This window comes from Saccostrea echinata, unplaced genomic scaffold (genome assembly GCF_033153115.1).
Source record: "Saccostrea echinata isolate AGI-Se365-2 ecotype Australia unplaced genomic scaffold, CSIRO_AGI_Sech_v1 ptg000045l, whole genome shotgun sequence".
NCBI lineage: Eukaryota > Metazoa > Mollusca > Bivalvia > Ostreida > Ostreidae > Saccostrea > Saccostrea echinata.
This window is the reverse complement of record NW_026889794.1, coordinates 6,556,925-6,582,573: the sequence shown is the minus strand read 5'-3', so window position 1 is coordinate 6,582,573 and position 25,649 is coordinate 6,556,925. Positions and strand designations below refer to the sequence as shown.

The window sequence follows — 25,649 nt, the reverse complement described above, 5'->3', positions numbered from 1 at the left end:
GCTAAGCTATGACGTCTCAACCGCTCAACTATGACGTCAAGCCTATGACAGTGTTAAGAAAAAACAGAGGCAAAGGGAAAATCAAAGAAAATGTAATAAACAGAAAATTCAATGTTTTGTAGATGAATATGGAATTTATTTCACTCATGAGACAGGATTTTTTTTATATTTTCACTCGTGCTTCGCACTCGTGAAAATATCAAAAAATCCTGTCCCACTCGTGAAATAAATTCCATATTCATCTACAAAACATTGAATATCCTCTCTCTCTCTCTCTCTCTTGCAATTTTTTTTTTATATAACACTTTTAAAAGCAGCACGTATCTATATCTGGTTCCTCGCGTCATAAACGTTCGACGTAATTTCTCAGTGACGTCATAAAGGGTCGACGCGCAATCAATAGATCAAACTTGTGCCGTTGAGTGTGAAAAAATAAAACATTTCACATGATAAAGGTTATAATCAGACTAATATATAATATGAAGAAGTCACAAATGTAAATATAAGTAATAAGGTATCATTTTAAAACATCAATCGGGATATAAAGACGGGTTGGTACGAGATCAAATTTACCGTAAAGCCCTTCGGGCTTTTATTTACCGTAAAGCCCTTCAGGCTTTATGGAATTTGATCTCGTGACCAACCCTTATTTATATCCCGATAGATGTTTAAAAACGATACCTTATTTCTTAAATATATAAAAATGCTGCATAGGAGTTGAGTTTTTGGAATAAAATTAATACTAAACAAATAGCTAGGTTCCATTTAGTGCACAAAATAGCCCTGCCAATATGTTGTCCATAAACTGTATATCTACTCTCATTTCTAAACAGTAAAACTAGAGTGTTCTAAGGAAAATATGTGTCGCCTGTTATAGCATCATTAAAAATATAAATAAATCTAAGAGTGTTCACACTTTGCCTGCAAAGAAACTTGAAAAATTTCAACGGATATAACGACAGTGATAGAATAGCATTTATTATGTGATAATCAGATTAAAAATAATTCCTCAACCCTCAAAGCAAAAATGAATAAGGAAATAGAATTTATTAGAAATAATTATTAATTTTACTAGACTTTGACCCGTGCGTGCACGGGTTGACATTGTTATGAATGCATCCATGTGCATATCGGACATTTACAAAATAGATACATCGACACATTCATATTGTAAGGTACTTTTGAGATAAACAATGAATGTGAATATAATTCTGGTGGTTTTTTTGTTTTTGTTTTTGTTTTTTTGCAAAATTGTTGAGTAACGGCGTAGCGCAGAATGGGTTTGACCCCCAATTAGCTATAAATCAAGTCATGAGTTCGAATCACGCCGGAGCTTACAAAAAAGCTACATAAATTTCACTTTTCCTACAATGTAACAAATTTAATAAAAGAAATTATGGATATTTATTGAAAATATGACGACAACAACAAAGAGTTCAGCACTGCTGATACATATCAAGCAAAGTAATGAAAGTGAAGAAATGTGCTAAGCTGGTATTTGTACACAAATCAGTTAGTAAACTAAAGGTGTAACAAATTTTGTAACAATTTTAACACTGCAGGTCTGAACTTGTTCAAAATATGACCTCAACAATAAAGGAGTTAAGCACTGCTAATACATATACTTTATATATACACAGGTAATAGACATGTATATAATCTGTTAAAGCAGAAATGAAAATGGAAAAATGTGCTACACCTGTTTTTTTTTCACAATTTAGCAGATGTGAAGCAGAACAGATTATCTTGCAAATACCCCCCCCCCCCCCAAAAAAAAAACACACTGGTTGTTCAAGAGATCATAATAAAAATTAAGAATATCAAATGTACTTTATATGTGATATAAGAAAATGCTCTCATGATTGTCTGTTTTAATAAAAATTAATATCCTTGAATTAGTACAGTATAAAATATATGGGAAACATAAATTATCATTATTATTAGATAAACCAAGCTTAGTAGGAAAGTAGGAACTTGAAAGTACTTCTTGCTGCATTAATGAAGCCTTTTCCTGGGGGGGGGGGGGGGGGGGTACAACTCTTTTTGGATCATACAATATTATTCCATTTTTTAATTGAAATCATACAATGTAATCAGAAACATTTTCAAATAAATGTTTCGGAAGTAATTATTCAGAGCCTAATTTTTTCCAAAATATTTAGTTAAGTCTGAGTTTACTGACCTTGAACGATTCTATTTTGGGACAGTCAATGAGAATTTGGGAGCGGGATCTTGAACTGAATATGGGAATTTTTCTTACTTCATACGTAAATAATGCAGCAAAAATAAAATACATACCTCATAAACATTTATATATCTGTTTAGTGATAACAAAAGGTAATCTACTGCAGTATTAAACGATCAAAAGTCATTACATCACTTGAGAACTGTCATGGCTGCTGAAGAAGACAACTTGTTTTCACGCTGGTGTATTTTTTTTCTTGTGGCGATTTAATAAAACGTTAGTTTGTTTGCTACGATTAAATATAATTCATTTCATCAATGAATAATTTTTTTTTAATCTTAATTTTGTCCCACCTCATAGTTTTGAGATTTACTATGCATGGTTTATATTTTACAAACGATTGATATTTTAGCAGCATTGATAGAATGAACTGTACGGACCGCAAGGGCTGACTTCAGACTACCTATCAAGCGTAGTTACCATGACAACCATTACATATTTAGAAAAACAGGCCGTCCCTTCTATATAACGTACTGAAGATCAATAACAATAATTTACATATTTCACCCACTTTTTTGAAAGTTAAAGAAATTTTTGGAGGTGAATTTAAATATAAACAATAAAATGCTTTCTTTGATGGTTCACATGGGAAATGCACGGCGCAAGCATTGCAAGGGGTGTTCACCGTATTGTTGACAGACCAGGGTCAGAGGTCATTACATGTATTTACATAACAAAGCTATAAACCTACAATAATGCTATTGATTTCACTACACTCCTAAGAAATATAATGTGAATTTTTTGCATGGAATCAAATATTTCTTTGCCCTTAGTTTATGTTTCATATTTACCGCGTTATAAATTTCAGCAGTGAAGGTAATAGTAAACATGGCGAACAAATTCAAGTTGCAATCATTTAGACACATTTCAAATTGAAAATATCGGTTATATTGACTTTTTTTAATTACTTCGATTTATTTCAAAGTTAAGAAATGAAAATAATGTTATTGTAATTTTTGGCGGAAAAAGAATGCCTACTTGTTATTCTAGCTGGAGTTGTAACACCCCCCCCCTTCCCCTCAAAAAAGCAAAAAAGAAAGGAGGGATAAAATAAAACCGGGTAGTTACATTAATATTGCTCCTACGATCATGAGCTTTTTGCCCCCGTTGAAATGGCCAGAGACATAAATAACATATAATAAATGTGTCTCCAAGATGGCGAATGATTACCCACATTACCACAATATCACATTTGTAATGGATAAACTCAGAAAGATAATACAAATATGTGTAAATTTTCATTGGAAATTTGCTACATATTCTGTTCATATATATTTATGATTTCTTATTTCTTATTAGAGAAATATAAAATAACAAATATAACTTAGTACTTCTTTTGTCTTGAACACCGTGATTTAGCGTGAGTGTAATGCACATGCGCAAGATTGTAAATTCCAAAAAATCCAGATGATTTCCGGAATTTTCTGAGGAATTTTCGGTGATTATTAATTAGCGAGGGTTAATTGAGAAAAAATAAAAATAAATTGGTAATCTTCAAGTACCAATTATGTTTAAAATATATAAAACAAAAGACAGTACTCTTCCGATTTATCGGTATTAAAGGCCAAAAATTCGAGTCTATTATTTTAATATAGTAGTATAGATTCATTCGTGATAATGATGCGTAATTAGAAAGAGATTTCAGGATACAACTTGATCCATTTGGTTTACCGATCCCGATGTATTTTCATAGTATTATGTGGTAACTGTATATCATACAGTTTAAAAGTACAGTGTTATGAGCTCATAAACATGTTATATATATGATAGTTATCAAAGTTCTGCGTCTCAAAATTCAGGAGACATAAAATAACTGGTCGGATCATTTTTGAATAGATGTTCAAAGGTCAAGGTCAAGTAGACTGTTATGATAGTATTTTTCATAATGTCTTATGACAACATGTGCACATGCTAAATAGCATAGACTTATCTTCTCAAATGTCCAAAATATGCTGTACATCGGCATTTTGAACTATTTTGAAAAGCAGGTCAAAAGTCACGAGGTCGGTAACCATGGTATTTAAAAAAACCCATTGTACCAAGCCATACTTGACCAAAATATCAAATCCATATTTCTTACAGTTCTCAGGATATAAGGTGTGACAGACAGACAAACAGACGGACGGACGTTCTGCTTTGCAGGCGACACAACTAAGTGTAGAATATATTGTGGTTACCTGTATTGGAAGACTTAAAATAAAACTCTAAACAATCAAAGAATAGTTAATTGAAAGTATACCTCCTCCAACATTTAAAGTCGAAGTAAACAAACTAAATTTACTTTTCTTTTTTGTGACAATGAGGTCCATCCTTATCCAAATTCAGCGAATAAATAATCCATTTATTGCCTTTGTTACTGTTTTTATTCGCGAGAATTCTATTTTCGCGTAATTACGCGAGACGGTCTGCTTGCGAAAATTTAATTCTCGCGTATAATTTTATAAAATCAAAGAATATATACAACAAAAACCTCCATTTTTGAAAATTATAAATACCAAATATTTAACTCGCGTAAATAAGGTGTAGCGAAAATTTGGTGATCTATAGTAATTATATTACATCGAATGCTCCTGTAATTTATTTACTTGTGTCTATCTGCTGTCTCACTGCAAACTTTACACCTTTATTTGTCTACCACAAGTTTGCAATTTATCCAAAGTTATCCAGTTTCCAACGAAATTTCCTGGAGAATATGTACTAGAGACAAGGAGGAATAAATAATGTTGATTTGCAGAAGGCTTCTGAGAGATGAAGAATTTACTAGTATGTGGTCTGATTTGGATGCTGTAAGATAGACCATTGCATATCTAAGAGATGAGAGATAATCCAGGATGTTTACTTAGTTTCCAAAGTTGACAGGCATATACACTCCCTCTAATGAAATATGTAGTCGATGGCGCAATTGAGATGGATGACGATACTCAGCATAATGATTTTTGTTGATTTTTCAACCATTTACAAAGCAAAATACAAATATTTTCTCTTTGCACTTACTCCTTAAAATTTTGTTGGTAACACTTCTATTTCCTATATAGAGCCTATATAGAGGAATGTGTGGACAAGTCTATATATTGTTTTATACTTACTTCTCACATCAGTATCACATTCCACTTCTATAGAACCAGTCTTACTACAATCTCCTAGACCGATGGATCCAAATTTACATCCAGCTAATGTTCTTTCCGCTCCAGTACACTTAAAACCTTTTACATACAGTTCGCCAAATGTATTCCCATCTCGTCTACGGTTTACCAAACTAGCATAGCTACAATATAAGAATTGCCCTTTTTATTATATTCTTACATATTATTTCGATGTCATTTTTCACTATTTATTAGGTATAACATGACTCAGTTACTAGAGAAAAATGACATCGAAATAACACCAAAGTCTAACTTAAAACAATAACTAATGAATAATAACATCGAAGTAACACCAAAATGCCTCTATAACTAATTAGCATTGACATCGAAATAATTCCAAGGTATAATGTAACTCAATTACAAATTAACAATGACATCGAAATAACAACAAAGTAAGATGTAACAATAACTAATGAATAATGACATCGAATTAACGCCCAAAGTATAACATAAGAATCGTGACCTTCGCGTATATAAAAACATGAAAGAGCTTTCATGACGTTTTTTTTTTCAATTTTAAATAGACCATTTTCGAACTAAGTTCCATTTCGGACCCATTTCAAAACGGAAAAAAAATTACAGCAAAAATCACGCGAACAATAGCAGTGATTGCAGCCATTCATATAGTAGGGAATATACTTTATACACCAAATAAAATATTTTCAATAGAAATTTTAAGAAAACCGATGTTGTTGAAATATTATAGAAAATGCATATTTTTGAATAAGTTAGCAACTGAAGAGCGTATATGAGACAAATTATATTTCATTTAATATAAACACAGTTGTAAGTCCATCCCATCCAATACTATATTCCTAAAAAAGCTTCTGCAATATTTCTGTATATGAACAATGCAAATGATGAATTAAAAAAGAAGTGATAGTGAGACAGGCACTATGCAAAGTTGATCGCTTTACTTTCTTTTAATATGCCCCAACACAAAAAGGATTATGTTAGTTCTTTTGGAATGAATAAATAAAAAATCAATGAAAAAGGACATGACAAGAGAGAGAGAGAGAGAGAGAGAGAGAGAGAGAGTTTACCCAGAGTAGCCAAGACCTCTGCAGATGACTCTTGCTTCCATATCATCCCACTTGTCTTTACAAAATCCAATCCAAATACCTTTAATAAGCACCCTTGGGTTGACTAAGGTGTAATTCGTAGTAGAATTTTCTTTTTCTATTCTGAATATGTCTAAAAAAGAGTTTTGAAGTCAGTGGTTTAGTAACATACTTTCTCTTTTTCTTTCTCTCCCCTCCTCTCTCTCTCTCTCTCTCTCTCTCTTTTACCATTTGCTCTGTGGTAACAAACGACTCCTGCGTGTCTACCATTGTTACAGACGGTGGATCTACTTATGGATCGTACACATTTGATCAAAGAATCTTCATTTCCATTACAGTTAATGTTGCTCACAACCATTTGGCCTTTTGTCTCCCCAAACACAGAGGATGAACTTGATAAAGCCGGGATTCCTCTACCAAAAATACCATAAACTTTTTAGAGTAATCACAGTTAGGGATTTATTTAACCAATCAAAAGAGAGAAATATACAATGAAACTTGTCTAATCCAGCTGCAGATGGTGTATATTCCAAAATCTTGCCTAATACGATGTAAACTTAAAGTCCTTTTCAGTAAATTCTTTTTTTTCAAAATATAGCCTAATCCAGAATGTTATCTAATCCGGTCAATTTCTTTGGAACCAGTCCAGATTAGACAAGTTTTACTGTATAGAAGTATATAGATCTTAATCTTTAATCATGCCAAAACTTTTTACAATAAAAAAATGAAATCTTCAGTTTATTTTTGTATGTTGAGAAATTAGTTCTGCTTGACAACATAGCAAAAACTCTCTTCGACTTCTTCTAGTAGTACTTATTGTGCCCTGTTATTAGCAGAATCAGCAGACCTACTTTTGTATTCAAATGAATCAGAAAACTTTTCAAAACTATTCAAAAGCTTCGACATGAAAAGAAAGATTTTCTTGTTGTGGCCTTCAATTCAATATTCTGAGATATCGAGAAGTATCATCAATTAATAAAATTCATTTTCGTTCCTACATTGACTCAATATATCCCTTTCTTTTAAGACATACCGCAGAGTCTGACAAATCTGTTTCATATATGGTTATTAGTTAAAGACGCTTTTGATAATATAACAACAAAACTTTTGATAAACTTCTTGACTTCGTTTATTTATGCAGCAAAAAAACCATTATTATCTGCATATGGAGTCTATGTCAAACAGTTAATTCGATATATAGAAGCATGCTCTTCGTCCATATACGGACAATTTTAATGAGCCAAGCTGTGGCAAATACATGTATGTTGTTTAAACAAGAATATCAACAGTGTCGTTTAAAATCAACAGTTCGCAAATTCTATGGCCGTACAATGACCTTGTCGGTAAATATACTGTATGTGCTCTTAAAAACGCGGGCTTTATATTTTAGTGGCTTTGGCGCGGACAACGATACTGCACGGACGTGTGTAGCGCTAATTCATGATCACACCAATCACTCAGTGTCTAGTGATTGAGCTAAATTTTGAATACGCCAATTTATGTACACGTACAGTAGTCTATCATTAAGGCAAATGTTGACTGCCTTTCCTCATGGCCGTTGTTTTCACTGAATTATTTAAGGAGTTTTTCCGTTTGCCCGGTCGTGTTGGGTAGCAAAAGGCGTGTGACCGGTTGAAAGAGGGATGCTTGCCTCTCCTTCGCACCTGATCCCACCTCTGATTTGAAATGACCGTTTTTGCTCTATATAAAAGTTGTATTGGTTTAATAGACTTTTGAGCTTGGTTTCTGTTCCTTATTTTCCTATTTCATGTAAAAAAGATATAAATTGATAAAATATTTAGCATTAAATACTTATAACGTATGACGTGAAATTACCCTGAATACCCTAGTCCTCTACAAGTCACATTAGCATCATCTCTGTCCCACACATTATTGCACACGCTTCGCCATTGTCCATCGATTAAAACTTCCACTCGACCTTCATGTACAGAGCTACCACTTACCATCCTTACTAATTCTGTAATTAATAAAAAAAAACCGATTATTGACAAAAACATTTTCAAAGCAAAAACTAGTAGAAAAAGCCCTAGCAATATACCTTCATCAGCTGCATATGGAGTGTGTGTCTCTCAGTTGATTCGATACGCAAGAGCATGCTCTACATATGAACAATTTCTAAAACGAGGTAAGTCATTGACAAACAAGTTGATGAATCAAGGATATCAACAGTCTCGTTTAAAGTCGTCATTTCGTAAGTTCTATGGTTGATACAATGACCTTGTCAGCAAATACAATCTATCACTAAGACAAATGCTGACTGACTTTTTTCATACTATTTGTTAGGCCATTATTTACACACTGAATTGTCAAAGGATTTTTCCGTTATTTCCCGAAGAGCACACGGCGGGTGTGACCGGTCGGCAGGGGATGTTCACTCCTCCATGGCACCTGATCCCACCTCTGAAGTTTTAGAGGTCAGTGTTTGCTCTACTCTTATTTTGTAATGTTTAATGGACTTTTGAGCTCAAATGCTGTTCGTTATTTCCACATATTTCATTGTAGGTATTAGATTGATTGGTGAAATCCTTTAATGGAATATACATCTTATCAGACGGTGATATATGAACTTACCATTTTCTGTATGGTAGCAAACAACTCCGGCAGCCCCACCACTACAGCGGCTTGATCCAATTGTAGCTTGTCGACACTTCAGCAAGGAATCTTCCCTTCCGTTACAATTTATACCACTCACCCATATTTCACCGACGCCTTCTCCAAACAGAGAAGATAAGACCGGTAGTCCTCTGCAAAAATATGCAATCAATATTTACATGTGTAATGTATAATGTTGATTGCTAATTGTAACAAATTTTACAAACATATATTCTCTATTTTGGTTACTGTAAAAATTTTAACAGATTACCGGTACGTCATTTTCAGCAAACCCTCTCTTACATATAATAATATTTTTTCCCATTTAGCTTGTCTTAATGACTATATGACATCCGTTCATTAATCAAAGTAATAACAATTAAGTCATTGTATAGTCATTATCATTTAGTCATAATTTAGTGCTAATTCAAAATTATCGAATTTGTGAAGTATTATAACATTGTAAAGGAAAGGAAAATCTAAATTTAGTACATATAAATTTATATCCTAAATCTAAAATAGAGAAACATTGGTAAAAATTATTCTATTCTGAACATGGCGTTGAAAACAACATGCCATTTTAGCTATTATTTTGTTGGAGACATTACCCCGAATATCCAAAACTTTTACAAGTCACATCAGCAGCGTCTTTGTCCCATCCTTTGTCACAGACATTCTGCCATTCACCATTTATCAAAACCTCGACCCGACCTTCGTCTACAGAGCTACCATTAACAATTCTGACTGAATCTAAAAAAATCAAATAATAATGGTTAAAGGAAATTTGCCATGGATTAACATATATTCAATGTAAATAAATACCCTTTTGACCTACCATTTCCAGTATGGTAACAAACGACTCCAGCGTGTCCACCATTACTGCAACTATTAGATCCAATTACTGACTGAATACATCCCAATAATGAAGGTTCATGTCCTTGGCAATTTCCACTGGATAACATCCATATTGTTTCAGGTCCTTCTCCGAAAACAGCTGAAGAAACTGGGAGACCTCTGCAAAACAATGTTTGTTGTAGAAGTGATTATGATTGAGGAAACCAACTCTAACATATTTTTATATTTACTTAGCATATTCTCAGACCATACACACGATACAACAATAAACAGATGTTCAAGAAAACACTAAACTGCACGAATCTCAAATATCATCAAAGGAGTAAAACATGGATCTTTGTGAAACTGACCAAAACATGCTTCACTTGTTAAATTTAATGCAAAAACAGACCTTTAAAATGTTTCTTTCCAAGGATAATGTGCAGTTTCCGGTTTCCGGTAAAAAAAAAAACTGTTTTTCAAGATAGACTAATTGTTATGAAAGTTACATGCATTTATGTAAGAGAAATTACCCTGAATATCCAATACTTTTACAAGTCACATCGGCATCATTTTTATCCCATCCGTTATCACAAATACTCCTCCACTGTTCATTTATCAAAACTTCAACTCGACCTTCGTACTCAGAACTACCATTAACAATTCTTACTGAATCTAAAAATCAAAAGGTAAAAATACAATTATCGATTATCTTAACATGAAGATTAACAAAAATTTAACTGAGAACTGTAAACCTTAATGAATTATAGTAAAAAATTATTTAAGGGGATGAAGGACACATGGTCACATGACTCTGTTTAACTACGTCATAGTCTCCGTTTATATAAGTGCAAAACGTGTAAAGCATCAGTTCTTGTATAATTTTTTGACAATTTTTTAACTTTAATTACCATCTTATATATATAAAAAAATAAAAGTTTAACATTCTTGTAAATATTAACAAATTATGAAAAAGATTGATCCACACCTCTGTTTTCCTAAACTGCGCGTCCAACAAGTCGGTGACGTCATACACGATCTGTTAGTACAGCAAGATCATACTCGGTGAACAGAGGGGCGGTATTATTATGTAAAAACAGGTCATAATGAGTATATGATGAAATATTTTGAGAAACGGGGAACACAAAAATTATTTTTGCATGGCTGATGACGGAAATCTCATGTAGGTATATCTTATTTCGCTTATTTAGCTTACGTGTGACGTCATAGTTGGTTTTTCCCGTACTCGAGAAATGTAACATCACCCGTTTTTGTCACGCTTATGTCCTCTTTAACGATGTCCTGTGAAATAATGAGGTCAGCTTCATCATTCGAAACTTTTACAGTTAATCAATAATTTGAAGGATTTGCATTTCAACGTAAATTAAAAAATATTGAATGATAGAATATTTTGTAAATTACGTTTTTTATTGTTTAAGTTGTCTTAAAAAGTGCGTAATTTTCCCTATCCAGATGCAGTGTGATAGACAAAACTTGCTTTTTCGAATTTTAAATCCTAGGTTTACTCTGAAATATTTTAAAAGATACATGTCCACTTTGATATTTTTTATGTGTGCTTAAAAAATCCCATTATGGACAGAGTAATCCGCCCGGAAACATGGAGAATTAAAACTCCACTTAGATACTGTAGGGCATAGTATTTGTCAATCAATATCTCCAAAATAAGGTTAGAAACCTAATGATATAACTGCTTTAAGATATGTGGGACATACTTAGTTAGAAATATACAAAATATGAAAAAAATTGAATGACAAGTATTTCTTCAGCTTAAGGTCCTTCTCCTCCTTAAATTCAAAATGAAGCACAAGTAACTAATAATCAATTATCTTCTTCGGAGCCTAGCTTCTAGATACATTTTTAATATGTATATATATATATTAGGTATGGCAATCGATTACAGAATTGCTAATCGGATAACCGTAGGACGTTCCACCGATTAACCGGTTAATCGTATCAAAATGCACGTTTTCCTGACAATTGTTTTTCAAGTAGCTCTGCCCATATACACAAATAGACCCAAATAAGATGATAGAAGTTAAAACATTCCATTAGTCTTGATTCTGGATCAGAAAACTACGGGTACATATTTTTTATTTAAATTTGAGTAGACAAGATAAAATTTAGAAAACCATGAAAAAAGGATTATTTGATAATTTTCCAGAGAAGATGTCACAAAAGTTATTTCTGCATTTTCACTATGATTATCAAAACTACATGTGAACTCTAGCCCTTAATTTACAATGTTTGTTTAATAATTAAATTGGATTGAAAACTGAAAACGACAAACACGCCAATTCACAGTGCTCAATGATTCAATTATCATTAAAGAATTACAGGACAGTCGGGACAACGACATGGTGTTTTCACAGTAATTAACACTACATAAACTGACAAATTACGCTACGGTCTCAATCTGGAGATTCATAATTACATGTACGTCCAAGTTAAATCCGTTAAATCCTAAATGATCATTCTTTGTGCAGAGATTTCTTTTTTTTTAAATAAATTTTTTAAAAAATGTGTTCAATTTAACAAATATTTTATTTCTTCCGATTAACCGATTACAGATTTTCTAATCGATTGCCATCGTTCCGACCGAGTAATCGGTTAACCGATTACAAATTGCCATCCCTAATATATATATATATATATATATATATATATATATATATATATATATATATATAAGGGGACAGGAAGTGGCGTAAAAAGCATAAAAATATAATTATAGCTAAATTAATTTCATTTACTGTAATTGCCGGGATAACCCACCATTTCCAGTTTGATAACAAACGACTCCAGCATTTCCACCAGAAGTACACAATCTGGACCCAATAATTGATTTTTTGCAGCCTAGTAAAGACTGTTCATATCCTCTGCAGTAAATGCTGTTAAACATCCATATCTGTGCAGGACTCTCTCCAAACACAGAAAACATGGCAGGGATACCTCTGAAAATGTGATCAAAATGATGACAAGTCAAAATTTAAAGGGGAAATTTTGACCAAAACTCTAACTAAAAACCTTAACGTACAATATACCATTGTAAAGAACTACGCACGTTAACTGTCGATTCCCGCCTACATTTTAAACTCATTTAATTCAATAATAATTGAAATTTGGCCATAAAATCTTTGTGGAATGCAAAGAAGAGTTCAATGGTAATTGATTTAAAGTTTGAATACCAGGGTTAAATAGCTATTTACTTTTAATTGCATCTCTTTTTATAAGGGGGGTAGACGATGTTTTCCATTGAAATGCTTGAAAACATCAGCATATTTTGAAATATTCTTGGATATGGCATCGCTGCAAATCACGGCCTAAATGTACGATCATCTCCCATTCTGACCCTGGTTGAATAACAAGAGAATATTTCGCAGTTCATTAAAATATTGACTAATGCGAGTAATGCATGGTCAGATGATGAACTTTGACGCGACCTTTCACTACCCAATCGCAGTATACAAAACATTTCCTGCATACTGTTGATGTCAGTTATTGATTTCAATTGCGATGGAAACAAATATTGTCATTGGCTGAACATGACGTCACAACATGGTGGCGTAAATATTCAAGATTACGACACTTTTGTGATCAATCGGCCACGGATAGGAAAGAGCTATGTTACAACGCGAATTGTAATAACAACGCAAAATGTAATAAACTGGGATTGTTACATTTTGCGTTATTACATTTTGCGTCGAGATCAAAGCAGAATGTAATGACGCAAAATGTAATAACACGATTTTTGGATTATTACATTTTGCGTTGGAATTAACGCAAAATGTAATAATGAACTTTTTGGTTGTTACATTTTGCGTTACGTAATTTTTGCTTTGAGGACAACACAAAATATAATAAAACAAAAAGAATAAAACAAAATATAATTATTTTTTTGTATTGTGTTCAACGCGAAACATCACAAAATTGATTTACACGTATAACAATGGGAAAAGTTGCTTTATTAAATAAACAGACAGACCTATGACTATGAGACAAACGTTACGGCTTTTACGGACATTACTAAATCTAACTGTATATTTTTTCACTCTGTTTCTAACATTTTTATTGAATACTTATCAAACATTAACTTAACTTTGAATGACATGTCTATTTATAAATCAAATAAATAATGATGCGGGTTTATTACATTTTGCCTTGTTATTACATTTCGCGTAATAACAGAGCTATATGCAGACTCCGGACCGTGGCTTGAGACGATGTGGATTTGGATACATGTGTAAATGTTCCTTAAATCTTTTCTTATGTTTTATGCAGATAAAATTAAACAATTGTAATTGATAAAATGCAACGTTTAAGTTGTAAAACCCTTCGAAATTGATGAAAAATTGAACATTTTTGACGTCGTTTTTTGTCTGTAAACATATGTCCCCCCCCCCCCCTGCGGTAAAACACAAAAAAGCTTTTGTTTGAATTTGTGAAATAACAATCCATATTATCTGTAAAAAGGAATTTTTGCTTCCGGGGGGGGAGGGGGGTTAATAACATTTTACGTTGATTTTTATAGTGAAAAACACAAGTTTTACCAAAATTATAGAGTTATCTCTCTTTCTTTTCCCAAAAAATTAATGTTTTATGAAAATTCATATGCATATCTATAAAAATATGAAAAATCATTCAAATATGTTAACTTTTGAAAATTGACTTGGAGGTAGGCGGAAGAACAATGCTATCGTTCGCAATTTTTCACAAATCTTAAATAAATTTTATGGATTTGCTAAATAATTTTATCAAATATTTTATTAACAGCAGTTTTAAATTCGAAATAAATCTACAAGGAGACCTTGAATATCCAAGACTTTTGCAAGTCACTTGGGCATCTTTTTTACCCCATCCTTTGTCGCATATACTTCGCCACTGACCATTTAACTGAACCTCTACTCGACCCTCATGGACATTGCTACCATTAACTATCCTCACTAAATCTATAAATAACAAATACAAAAAGCGTAAAGTAATTAAATTTCTATCTTTAAAATCATGCATTAACATCCGTCAGTTAACTCACCATTTCTTGTGTGGTAACAAACCACTCCGGCCGTTTTACCAAAACGACAAGTGCTGGATCCAATCACTGATTGTGAGCACTCTAAAAGAAACTTCTTGTTTCCAAAGCAATTTACTCTGTCTAACCATACCTGGCCACTGCCTTCTCCAAAGACAGAGGATGAAACGGGTAGACCTCTGTGAAGCAAGAAAAGTTAGTACCAAATAATTCTGAAAAGAGAAAAAAATAAAGAAGGAAAGAAGATGAATATAAAGAAATTAAAGGTTTACCCTGCATATCCAAGACTTTTACACGTGACATCAGCATCACTTTTACTCCATCCATTATCACATACACTTCCCCACTTGCCATTAATCAAAACTTCAACTCGACCCTCTTCAACAGAGCTACCATTAACAATTCTAATTGAATCTGAAATTGAATTTCAAAAAGAGCTTATATTAAGGTTTGGTTTGTCCTGAAAAACTTTACTTTTCATAATCACCGTCTTTACCCACCATTTCTCGCAGGATAGCATACAACTCCAACGATTCTTCCAGAATTGCACCTGTTGGATCCAGTTACTAAGTCTGCGCACTCTAACAGAGAACCCTCATTTCCATTGCAATTAATGCCGTCCAACCAAATGTATCCATTGCCTGATCCAAAAACCGACGAAGTAACCGCAATTCCCCTTTGAATCAATAATTAAAAATCAAAATTTCATGGAACATGCAATATGTTCTTTGCAATGTACCTTGATTATTATAATGTAGAATGATGTAAAAGGTGAAGATAACAAACAGTGATCGATCTTTAAAAAAATCCATAAACAATACAAATATGTGAATAGGACACAAAGCACGGACCCCCCAGAATTCCAGAGGTGGGATCAGGTGTCCAGGAAGATTAGGCATCCCCTGTTGACCGGTCACACCCGCCGTGAGCCCTATGTATTGATTCAGGTAGACGGAACTACATGTATCTGTGGTCAATTCAGTATAAAAAGGCAATAAAAATCAAAATTTTGGAAATATGCGGAAATTTGAGTCGAGCAAACGGAAATATCATAAATTGACACAAAATCTCTTTTGGAAATGTTAGGATATAAACTAAAAAAAATTGCATTGAGAGAATATATGTAACAATGAATATCTTTCAAATTAAAGGAGATGATAAGATATTACCCAGAATACCCTAAGGAGCGACAAGCCACTTTGACATCATCGTTATCCCACACTTTATCACAGACAGCGCCCCACTTCCCATTGATAAACACCTCAATTAAGCCTTCGTTTGTAGCATTTCCATTCGATAACCTGACATGGCCTATCATACAATGTAAAGTCCAAAAAATCAAGAAGAATTCTTTAAAATCGAAAAATAGAGTTATAGGTCATAATATTTATAAAATACATTTACGTACGATTTGGAAGAAAACATACAACTCCGGCATCTTTTGAATGACTACAGTTGGCTGTGGTTGAATGTGGACAGTCAAGAACATCAGTTTCAGCACCAGTGCACTGTAAATCTAAATGGATAGTTCCGGTTTCTTTTCCAAATACTGCAGTTAAAACTGTCATTCCTTGCCTTGTAAATATTGAGGTAAAAAATAAATTGTGCGTTACCCTGTTACCTTGAATATATAACAATAATAACAGTATTGTATTTTTAATCTTTGACAAGGTCTCTTAAGCAGACACACACACACGAACAAATAAATAGATGAATAAATAAATATTGATCTATTATATATATCTAATTATGAATACACTCACCTATCTAATCCAAATAGCTGTTTACAGACCACATTGGCATCATTAGAATCCCAGCTATCACCACACACCGTTCTCCAGACTCCGTCATTGTAAACCTCAACCCTTCCTTCCCCGGACGAACTTCCGTTTACAAGTCGTAAACCTTTAAAATAGGAAAGTATTGTATAGCAATAGGCTTAAACATATATTTTTATTTATTTAAATTCAAATTTCTCGTTAGGGGGTTCATTAATATTATGCTACATAAATATTCTAGGATTTCCTTTAAAAAAAATCAGAAAGCTTTTTAACCCATACAGGGTTAAGAAGATATGATATACCTATATGAATTTTAATAAATTACGGAAATATGAATTCTCTGAATACTTAATAATGAAAAACAAAATAATAAAATAATATACAAGTAGGCCTAATTCAAAATTCTAATTCATGCTCAATTAATACATGAAGAAAAGGTTGGAAATGCTTGTTGATTCCATCATATTTTACGTTTATTTTTTTAAATCAATTTTTGATTAAATAGAGAAAATTAGATATGCATTAGAAATCCCATTTAAAAACATTAATTGATAATTTAATAAAATAACTTATAGATTGATTGGTTTGAAGTTATTTTACATTCTCTTCGACAATTTTTTTACTCTTATAGAGACGTCACCATATACCGGTGAATGGCTTCAAATTTAGACCTTTACTCGGCACTCAAGGCCAGTGAGGAGTGAGGGTTCTTTATCGAGCCAACGCCTGCCATGACACGGGGTCTCGATTTTTAGAGTCTCATCCAAAAGTTCCCCAACTTTTACTTCAGAGTGTCTAGAGCTTGGCAAAGAAACAGTTACTACCTATTTTTTTTTCATCGAATTAGGTCGGTCGCGGCCGGTGTTTGAACCAACGACCTTCCGATTATGGAGCAAACGCTCTCCCGACTGAGCTATATTTTAAACTGAAAAACGATCATTTCTCATATGTTGATAAGGTATAATTATATTCTTTAGAACGAAATAACTGAGTCTGAACAAAACAGGATTTCTGTAGCTTTATCCAAATGACAGATCTTTTTCAGTCAATACTTTTCAAAGAATTATAATCATAATTCTTGCAAATGTAATCATAACACTTTTCAATTATTAAATATGCGATTCATATGAAACAAAACCTTACCAATTTTTTCATCTCCGCCCGGAACAGAATACTGCATATTCTTCATTTGCTCGGTAATTTCTTTCTTAAAGCTATCAAGCTCCATCTGATATTTAAGCATCTGAGATTCCATCATGTTAAAGTGAGATGTTATCACTTTCTTGGTTGCTGAGTTAAACAGAAGCTCTAGTTCATCTGTATTAGTCAATGGACAGTTGCACACCGTTCCATCTCCACCATGTAAGATCTGACTGTCCACGTTCATCATGGTCATTATAACTCCGAGAAGAGTAGCCGTGTCCATTCTGGATAGAAGAAGGAATAAAACACATAAATATGAAAAACCTAACAACTGAGTTTTGAAAAAAAGGTTACTTTCCTATTTTACTAGGTATCTATTTAAATGAATTAATCCATTTGATCTTTAATTTCATGAATATATTTGATATGACAAAGGACAATGTCTGAAAAGTTTCCATAGCAAACATCATAATTAAATATAAAGATAAACAAATCATCCAAGGATGGGGTAATTGAAAAAAGTAATTGTAATTGACTGTATGTAGGATATGGAAATGAACATGCAGCGGTACATAATCATCCTGTCAAAACGTTACGATCTAAACAAATTTAAGTACATTGGATACTATACTCAAAATAAATTTTGAAAACTTCAATGGAGACCCTTTCCTTTTTTAATATAATGATACCCATCAATAAAACCGTGCTACTTGATAGGTCGTTAAAAAGTTAATATAAAAACTTGTATAAGTGTAAGGAAATTCAAGAACTACATAGGCAACATGTTCATATATGTTACAGTGCCCGAAGTGTTTATTATTCTATTGCTTGATGTTGTGTCTGAGATGTTGTTGTATAGGGAAGTAATGTTTACCAATAGATAAAGATCATGTCAAGAACTCTTAAAGACAACACTACACTGTACTTCGACCGTTAGAATTAGTATATGCTATTAAGCCAAAATCTTTAAGTGATGAAAAAATTCATTTCATTGAAAAGTAAAGAATTTCTACCAATTTTATGACTAACATAGATAATTTTCATCTTCAACTAATTCACTTCACAATTAAGAGTGTAAAGGGGAATTTCAAAGGGAGTCAAACACACTTTATATACTATAGTAATATCTATCCGTGTCATCTAGATAGATTACCTAATTAATGTTATACTTTACTTAAATCGATCCCTTCAATTCATTTTTATACATGTATATACATAGACTATAACATTTTTTAAAAATTATTTTATGCATATAAATACTTTGTGTTTATAAAATGGTATTTTTTTTATAATGAAGTTCCTAATTCTTAAAAAAGAAAAAAAAAAACAAAGATGCCTCACACCATGTAACCTCATCAAGCTTTAGAAAATACCACTGGACCTACTGCTCTCTGGTCAATCATCCTCATCGTTTCGAGTTAGCCAGATTAAATGTAAGGCAATGAAAATCTTCCAATTACACATCAAATTTACAGCTTCAATTAAAAAAAAAAATAAATTCAAGATCAGTTTTGAAGGATGATGGTTTGGTAAATGTATGCAACTCTTTTTATGGTGTCACGACTGCTGTCGAAAGATTTGCATCTGTCTAATATCTAAATTAAGCATACATTCCCCGATTGTATAGGCCCTGAAAAGGACAGGATATTTGATAGGGAGATGAAACATATAAAAGCATAGTATATATATATATTTATATAATGTTTGCCTTCAAAATTAAAAAAAAAAAAATTTGTAGATGTCATTTCAAGATAACACGAATTATTACATTGAATGGAAATTAAATTGACACTGCAATATTTTGCATGTACATGTACCTTACACAATATAAACGTCAATACACCAATTTGAAATATACAATTATTAAAATAAAATTAAAAAAAACTATCTAACGGAATTCTGTTAACTTGTTTGTAATAATCAATGATTGCGTTCTGGTCGAAGGCTGTTCAAATGAATAAAGATGTAAATAAGTATTCCTATGTTAAGTAGTCTTATGTACGTGATTTAAAGAAATCAACATCAGAGATCCAGCTTTAGTTTCCTGAATGACCAAAATAAAAACCGACAAAGGAAACATATATTATCCACTTACTACTTTTAAAACTTTTGCTTTATATGGATACAAACCTTATGTTAAATGTTCGGTAACACAGGTCACGCTATGCACAAACTAATAAGATACATTTTCAAAGCTATGAGAAAAAAAAAGAACTACATTTTGCTGAATCTTTTGTGAAAATTCTTTCAACTTATTAAATGCTTTCCTTATTATAAATACACAATGAATATAATTATTGGCAAACAAACAAATCGAAATAAATTACAATTATACTGAAAGTAAAATTATACATTATATATCATGAAATTTATTTTGAGCAAGTTTTAAACAAGACGACAGTCTTAAAAGTCTTAGACATGAATCTCAAACGAACCAAACTTAAGGTTCTTTTCTGATTGAAGTTTGCCAGTCTATTGTCCAAATCTCTGACTTCTTTCTAATACCTTTATTCTCCCTATTAAGTGAGCCAATTAAAAACCCTTTGATTCAATGTATCTTTGAGTACAGAAAAATGTCATTACTAAATGAGAAAAATAAATTCTATTAATATGGTGAAATCATTCAAATATCTTCAAGACAAAATGTACAGCAAAAACTCTCTCATGAAATATAGATTACATTTGCTGAAATCAGGCCCCAAACACTAAGAAGAAGCTTCAATTATAGGTAATCTTTAATATTCTTTTCCAGTATTGTAAACAGACAAATAATTGCAGTGTATTCATGCTAAAAGACCATCAACAAAAATATTTCTCTCAAAAATGTTACATATTCATACTTTATGAAAATTATTTTTGTTTTTGGTGATGTATTCATATCTCATAACACGCTAATGGTAATATATTTTGCACACTGTGTGTGACGTAAATGATTATTTATTGCTTCTGTATAAATTCAGTACATTTTAGAATGAAATAAAACATTTAAAGAATAAAGTTTACAAATGGCAGGACAAAAGGCCTTATCCACTCCCCTTTGAAAGGCCATGATGCAACTAAGCCCGATGTGCAGGACATCTCTCTCTCTCTCTCTCTCTTTACACTCAAAAGCTACCACAAGGACGGACGCGCCAGCTCTAACCCAGTCCACTCTCTTCTGACATTGTGCCTTAACTAGTGCAATAAGATCGAATGTCTTATTTTTAAGAGTTTATTTGGAGACAGGCGTATTGGAATTATGAAATAGAAAAAAAATACTCAAAGTACAATTACAAAGCTAAACTATTAGCTTTAGTAATTTTAAATCTGTACAATTGTAATTCTACGTTTCAAAGTTTTGACATAGTATATACATTTAAATGAATTAGAATTTCTTTAATAGAAAATCAAAATAATTTTGCTATAAAATTCGAATTGTTCAAATTTGAAAATTCAAAAGCGATTTAAATAAAAAAATGTTACTTGCATTTTCAAATAATATTTAATAAATTACCAGCATTGATTGAGAAGATAATAGATTTTTAACTTGGAGGATAAGTTTTCATGTTCAAAAGTTACAATTTTAGAGCAGAGAAAACATGGACCCCAAATAACATGAGAGGGGGATCAGGTGCTTAAAAGGAACAAGCATCTCCTGTTGACCGGCTACACCAGTTCTGAGCCGGTAAATCCTTAGTCAATTCAGTATCAATTATGTATTTAAACAAGAGGCCCATGGGCCACATCGCTCACCTGAGCACATTGGCTAGGCAAAAGCACAATCAGTTCAGTATTGAAAAGACCGGGGGGGGGGGGCTGAATTTTAAACAATCTGATGATGCTTCCATGTCAATATAACAAATGGCTTTGTACTTGAGAAGATTTAAAAAAAAAAATTCCCATATATTCCTTTGTAAAAATTTAATCCCCCATTGTGGCTCCTCCCTATCCCAGGGGTCATCATTTGAACAAACTTGAATCTACACTACCTGAGGATGCTTACATATCAATATGACTAAACATAGCTTTTCTGTTCTTGAGAAGAAATATTTTTTCTATATGTTCTTATGTAAAACTTTCCATCCCCCATTGGGCCCCACACTACCCCTGGGGGTCATCATTTGAACAAAATTGAATCTACACTACCTGAGGATGCTTCCATATCAATATGACTAAACATAGCTTTTCTGTTCGTCAGAAGAAGATATTTTCCTTTATATTTCTATGTAAAACTTTGATTCTCCATTGTGGCTCCGCCCTACCCCCGGGGGTCATGGTTTGAACAAACTTGAATCTACACTACCTGAGGATGCTTCCATATCAATATGACTAAACATAGCTTTTCTCTTCTTGAGAAGAAATATTTTTTCTATATGTTCTTATGTAAAACCTTCCATCCCCCATTGGGCCCCACCCTACCCCTGGGGGTCATCATTTGAACAAAATTGAATCTACACTACCTGAGGATGCTTCCATATCAAAATGACTAATCATGGTTTGCAGTTCTTCAGAAGAAGATATTTTCCTATATATTTCTATGTAAAACTTTGATCCTCCATTGTGGCCCCGCCCTACCCTCGGGGATCATGATTTGAACTAACTTGAATCTACACTACCTGAGGATGCTTCCATATAAATATGACTCATCATGGCTATGCTGTTCTTGAGAAGAAGATTTTTAAAGATTTTTCCTATATATTTCTATGTTAAACTTTGATCCTCCATTGCGGCCCCGCCCTACCCCCGCGGGCCATGGTTTGAACAAACTTGAATCTACACTACCTGAGGATGCTTCCATATAAATATGACTCATCATGGCTTTGCTGTTCTTGAGAAGAAGATTTTTAAAGATTTTTCCTATATATTTCTATGTAAAACTTTGATCCTCCATTGCGGCCCAGCCCTACCCCCGGGGGTCATGATTTGAACAAACTTGAATCTACACTACCTGAGGATGCTTCCATATAAATATGACTCATCATGGCTTTGCTGTTCTTGAGAAGAAGATTTTTAAAGATTTTTCCTATATATTTCTATGTAAAACTTTGATCCTCCATTGCGGCCCAGCCCTACCCCCGGGGGTCATGATTTGAACAAACTTGAATGTACACTACCTAAGGATGCTTCCACATGAGTTTCATCTTTCCTGGCCCTATGGTTCTTAAGAAGAAGATTTTTAAATGATGCCATTATTTTTTCAGTAATTCCTAATTATCTCCCCTTTAAAGAGGACGTGGCCCTTCATTTGAACAAACTTGAATCCCCTTTACCCAAGGATACTTTGTGGCAAGTTTGGTTGAAATTGGCCCAGTGGTTCTTGAGAAGAAGTCGAAAATGTGAAAAGTTTACAGACAGACGGACAGACAGACGGACAGACAGACGGACAGACAGACAGACGCCGGACAAAATGTGATCAGAAAAGCTCACTTGAGCTTTCAGCTCAGGTGAGCTAAAAAAAACCCAGTAAACATTCCAGTAGTGGTATTTACGAGTGCTAACAATCTTTAAAGTTATTGTAATATCCAAAGAATTGTTGCCCTTAAACCCTCGGAAAAAAATAGTTATGAATTAAAGTGTCAAAGTTTAGTTTCAATGTATCTTGTCATAGTAAATAAGAGTACCTAATTACTTTTTTTTTTACAGTAAACTATAGATTGTTATAATAAACTCTAGCTTTAATAGTAAAACATCTAAGGGTAAAACTGTCGTTTAGTATGTAGATAATTATCAAATTAAAATATACCTAAAATTTTACACTTAGGAAAAGAACAAATTCCCTAGCAATAATTAAATCTATATAATTATTACCATCTCCCTCTCTTATTCTGTCCTATTTATTTCCATACAACAAGGAACACTTTAGTTGTATACCATATATTTAAGTTTCTTTTCATTTCTCATGGTGAAACCTTCACGACTAAGATAAATAACTACATTGAAAAATCTTAAAAGTCTTATATTGCTTATGCACAATCAGTGTTTGTTATTATAGTACATGCATGAATAAAACCGTATATTACACTGATTCAAAATATATAAACAGGAAAAGGAAAAGATAATTAGATAATAAGAAATCGTTTACCTATCGAATTCCAATAGCTGTTTACAGACAACATTATCACCATCAGAATCCAAACTATCACCACACTCCGTTCTCCAGAGTTTATCCAATCTTCTTTCTCCTGACGAACTTCCATTAATGAGTCGTACATCTTTAGATAAGAAAACAAATCATGAGCATATATTTGATCAAACACACAATCCATTCAAGAAAATTCATCTTAGGCTTCATCAATACTCTGATATAAAGGCATACGTAGCTTTCTTACTGATGAACACTGTCCTCGAAGTATTAATTTATCTGTGTTTAAATAACTAATTGTGATCTTAGATCCCGCCCACACACCTGAATCTTAATGATATATTAAAGATATTTTGCAATTTAACTTATTTTTGTAAAAGGGAATCGTTAAGGATAAAAGATAAAAATATTTTTATAACTTTGTTCATTACCAGAAAGATTTTATCCAATTTACGTTATTGATTTTTTTCACTATATATCCAATATTTTTGCAAAGTAATAAAGAAAGATTTTTCGTATGTTAAACTTCAATCAATATCCACTGAATAAACCTTACCTAGTTTTCTAGCTTTCCCTTGGACAGAGTTCTGCGTCTTCTTCATTTGCTTGGTAAAGTCTTTTTTAAAATTAATCAACTCTTTCTTATATTTACTCATCTGAGCCTCCATCATATTCAGATGAGAAGTTTTAAATGTCCTGGCTGCTGAGTTAATCAGAAACTCCAGTCCCTCTGTATTAGTCATTGGACATTGGTCCACCAGATCATCTCTACTGAGGATAATTTGACTATCCACTGCCATCATGGATAGTATCACTCCAAGCAGATTTGTCGTGCCCATTTTGGAAAGATGAGACTAAAAATAAACAATCACAAAATGTAAAAAAAAAAAAAAAGTTTTCATAGTTACCTCATCATTTAACTACTAGGTAATTACATGTATATCCGGGAAAATTTCTTTTAATTTAACAAGACACAGTGTCTGGCAATGCAAGTAAATTGCTTTTTATTACTTTTCTCTTTTTAATTAACAAGACACAGTGCCTGGCAAGTAAAGAGCCTTCATTATCAAGGATTCGTATTAAATTTAAAATTAAAATAATTTATTTAGCTACACACGTAGAAATGAATATGCTAAAATAAACGAGTATCTTTGTATATAAATTGTAGTCTAAACAAATTAAATTACGAATAAGTTTAATACAGATTTTTGAACGCAACAGAGTCTCTTTCTAACGAAAAAACTTTTTATGAAGATTGTAAAAAGATATTATTATAAGAAAGAATCAATCCATTTTCTTGTACTGATAATATACATTTTATTATCCGTCGTTATGCATCATCTATTTATGATAAAACATTTTAGTGTTCTGCTACAAAATAATTAGCTTCATCTTAACCTCAGTGAGTAGGCCTAGCAGGTAATCCAATTCATTGAAATGAAAAGTATAAGTGATCGAAACCATATTCAAAAGGGTTTTGATTCAAAAAGAAAGAACAGGAAGGAGAAATTAAGAAACATAGAAGTACAGAGTCAAATTTATGCAAGAAAAAAATTCATCATATAGTAGTTTTTCCCAGATCGTTTATGGAAAGTGTCTTGTCATTAAAATCTATACAAATCTCCCACTAAACCGTCTTAATAGTATAAAAGTCTTTGGGTCGTAACACAAAGAGTACGTAAGTCTAAGGCCATGCTTAAGAAGGACTTAAGTACAATTTT

The 25,649-nt window shown here is 32.6% G+C and overlaps 1 protein-coding gene across 1 annotated transcript in view; it reads right to left on the bottom strand.

Moving 5' to 3' along the window:
• Nucleotides 1-4,904: 4,904 nt before the first annotated feature.
• Nucleotides 4,905-25,649, bottom strand: part of LOC133201671 (deleted in malignant brain tumors 1 protein-like) — a 277,206-nt gene continuing 256,461 nt past the window's right edge. Inside the window, exons 20-28 of the mRNA XM_061337458.1 lie at nucleotides 10,430-10,571; nucleotides 9,898-10,076; nucleotides 9,671-9,812; nucleotides 9,042-9,214; nucleotides 8,286-8,427; nucleotides 6,678-6,862; nucleotides 6,432-6,582; nucleotides 5,332-5,510; nucleotides 4,905-5,029 (exon numbers count right to left, since the gene is read on the bottom strand). Coding sequence (XP_061193442.1) covers nucleotides 4,905-5,029; nucleotides 5,332-5,510; nucleotides 6,432-6,582; nucleotides 6,678-6,862; nucleotides 8,286-8,427; nucleotides 9,042-9,214; nucleotides 9,671-9,812; nucleotides 9,898-10,076; nucleotides 10,430-10,571 — 1,418 coding nt within the window. The remainder of the gene's footprint in view (nucleotides 5,030-5,331; nucleotides 5,511-6,431; nucleotides 6,583-6,677; nucleotides 6,863-8,285; nucleotides 8,428-9,041; nucleotides 9,215-9,670; nucleotides 9,813-9,897; nucleotides 10,077-10,429; nucleotides 10,572-25,649) is intronic.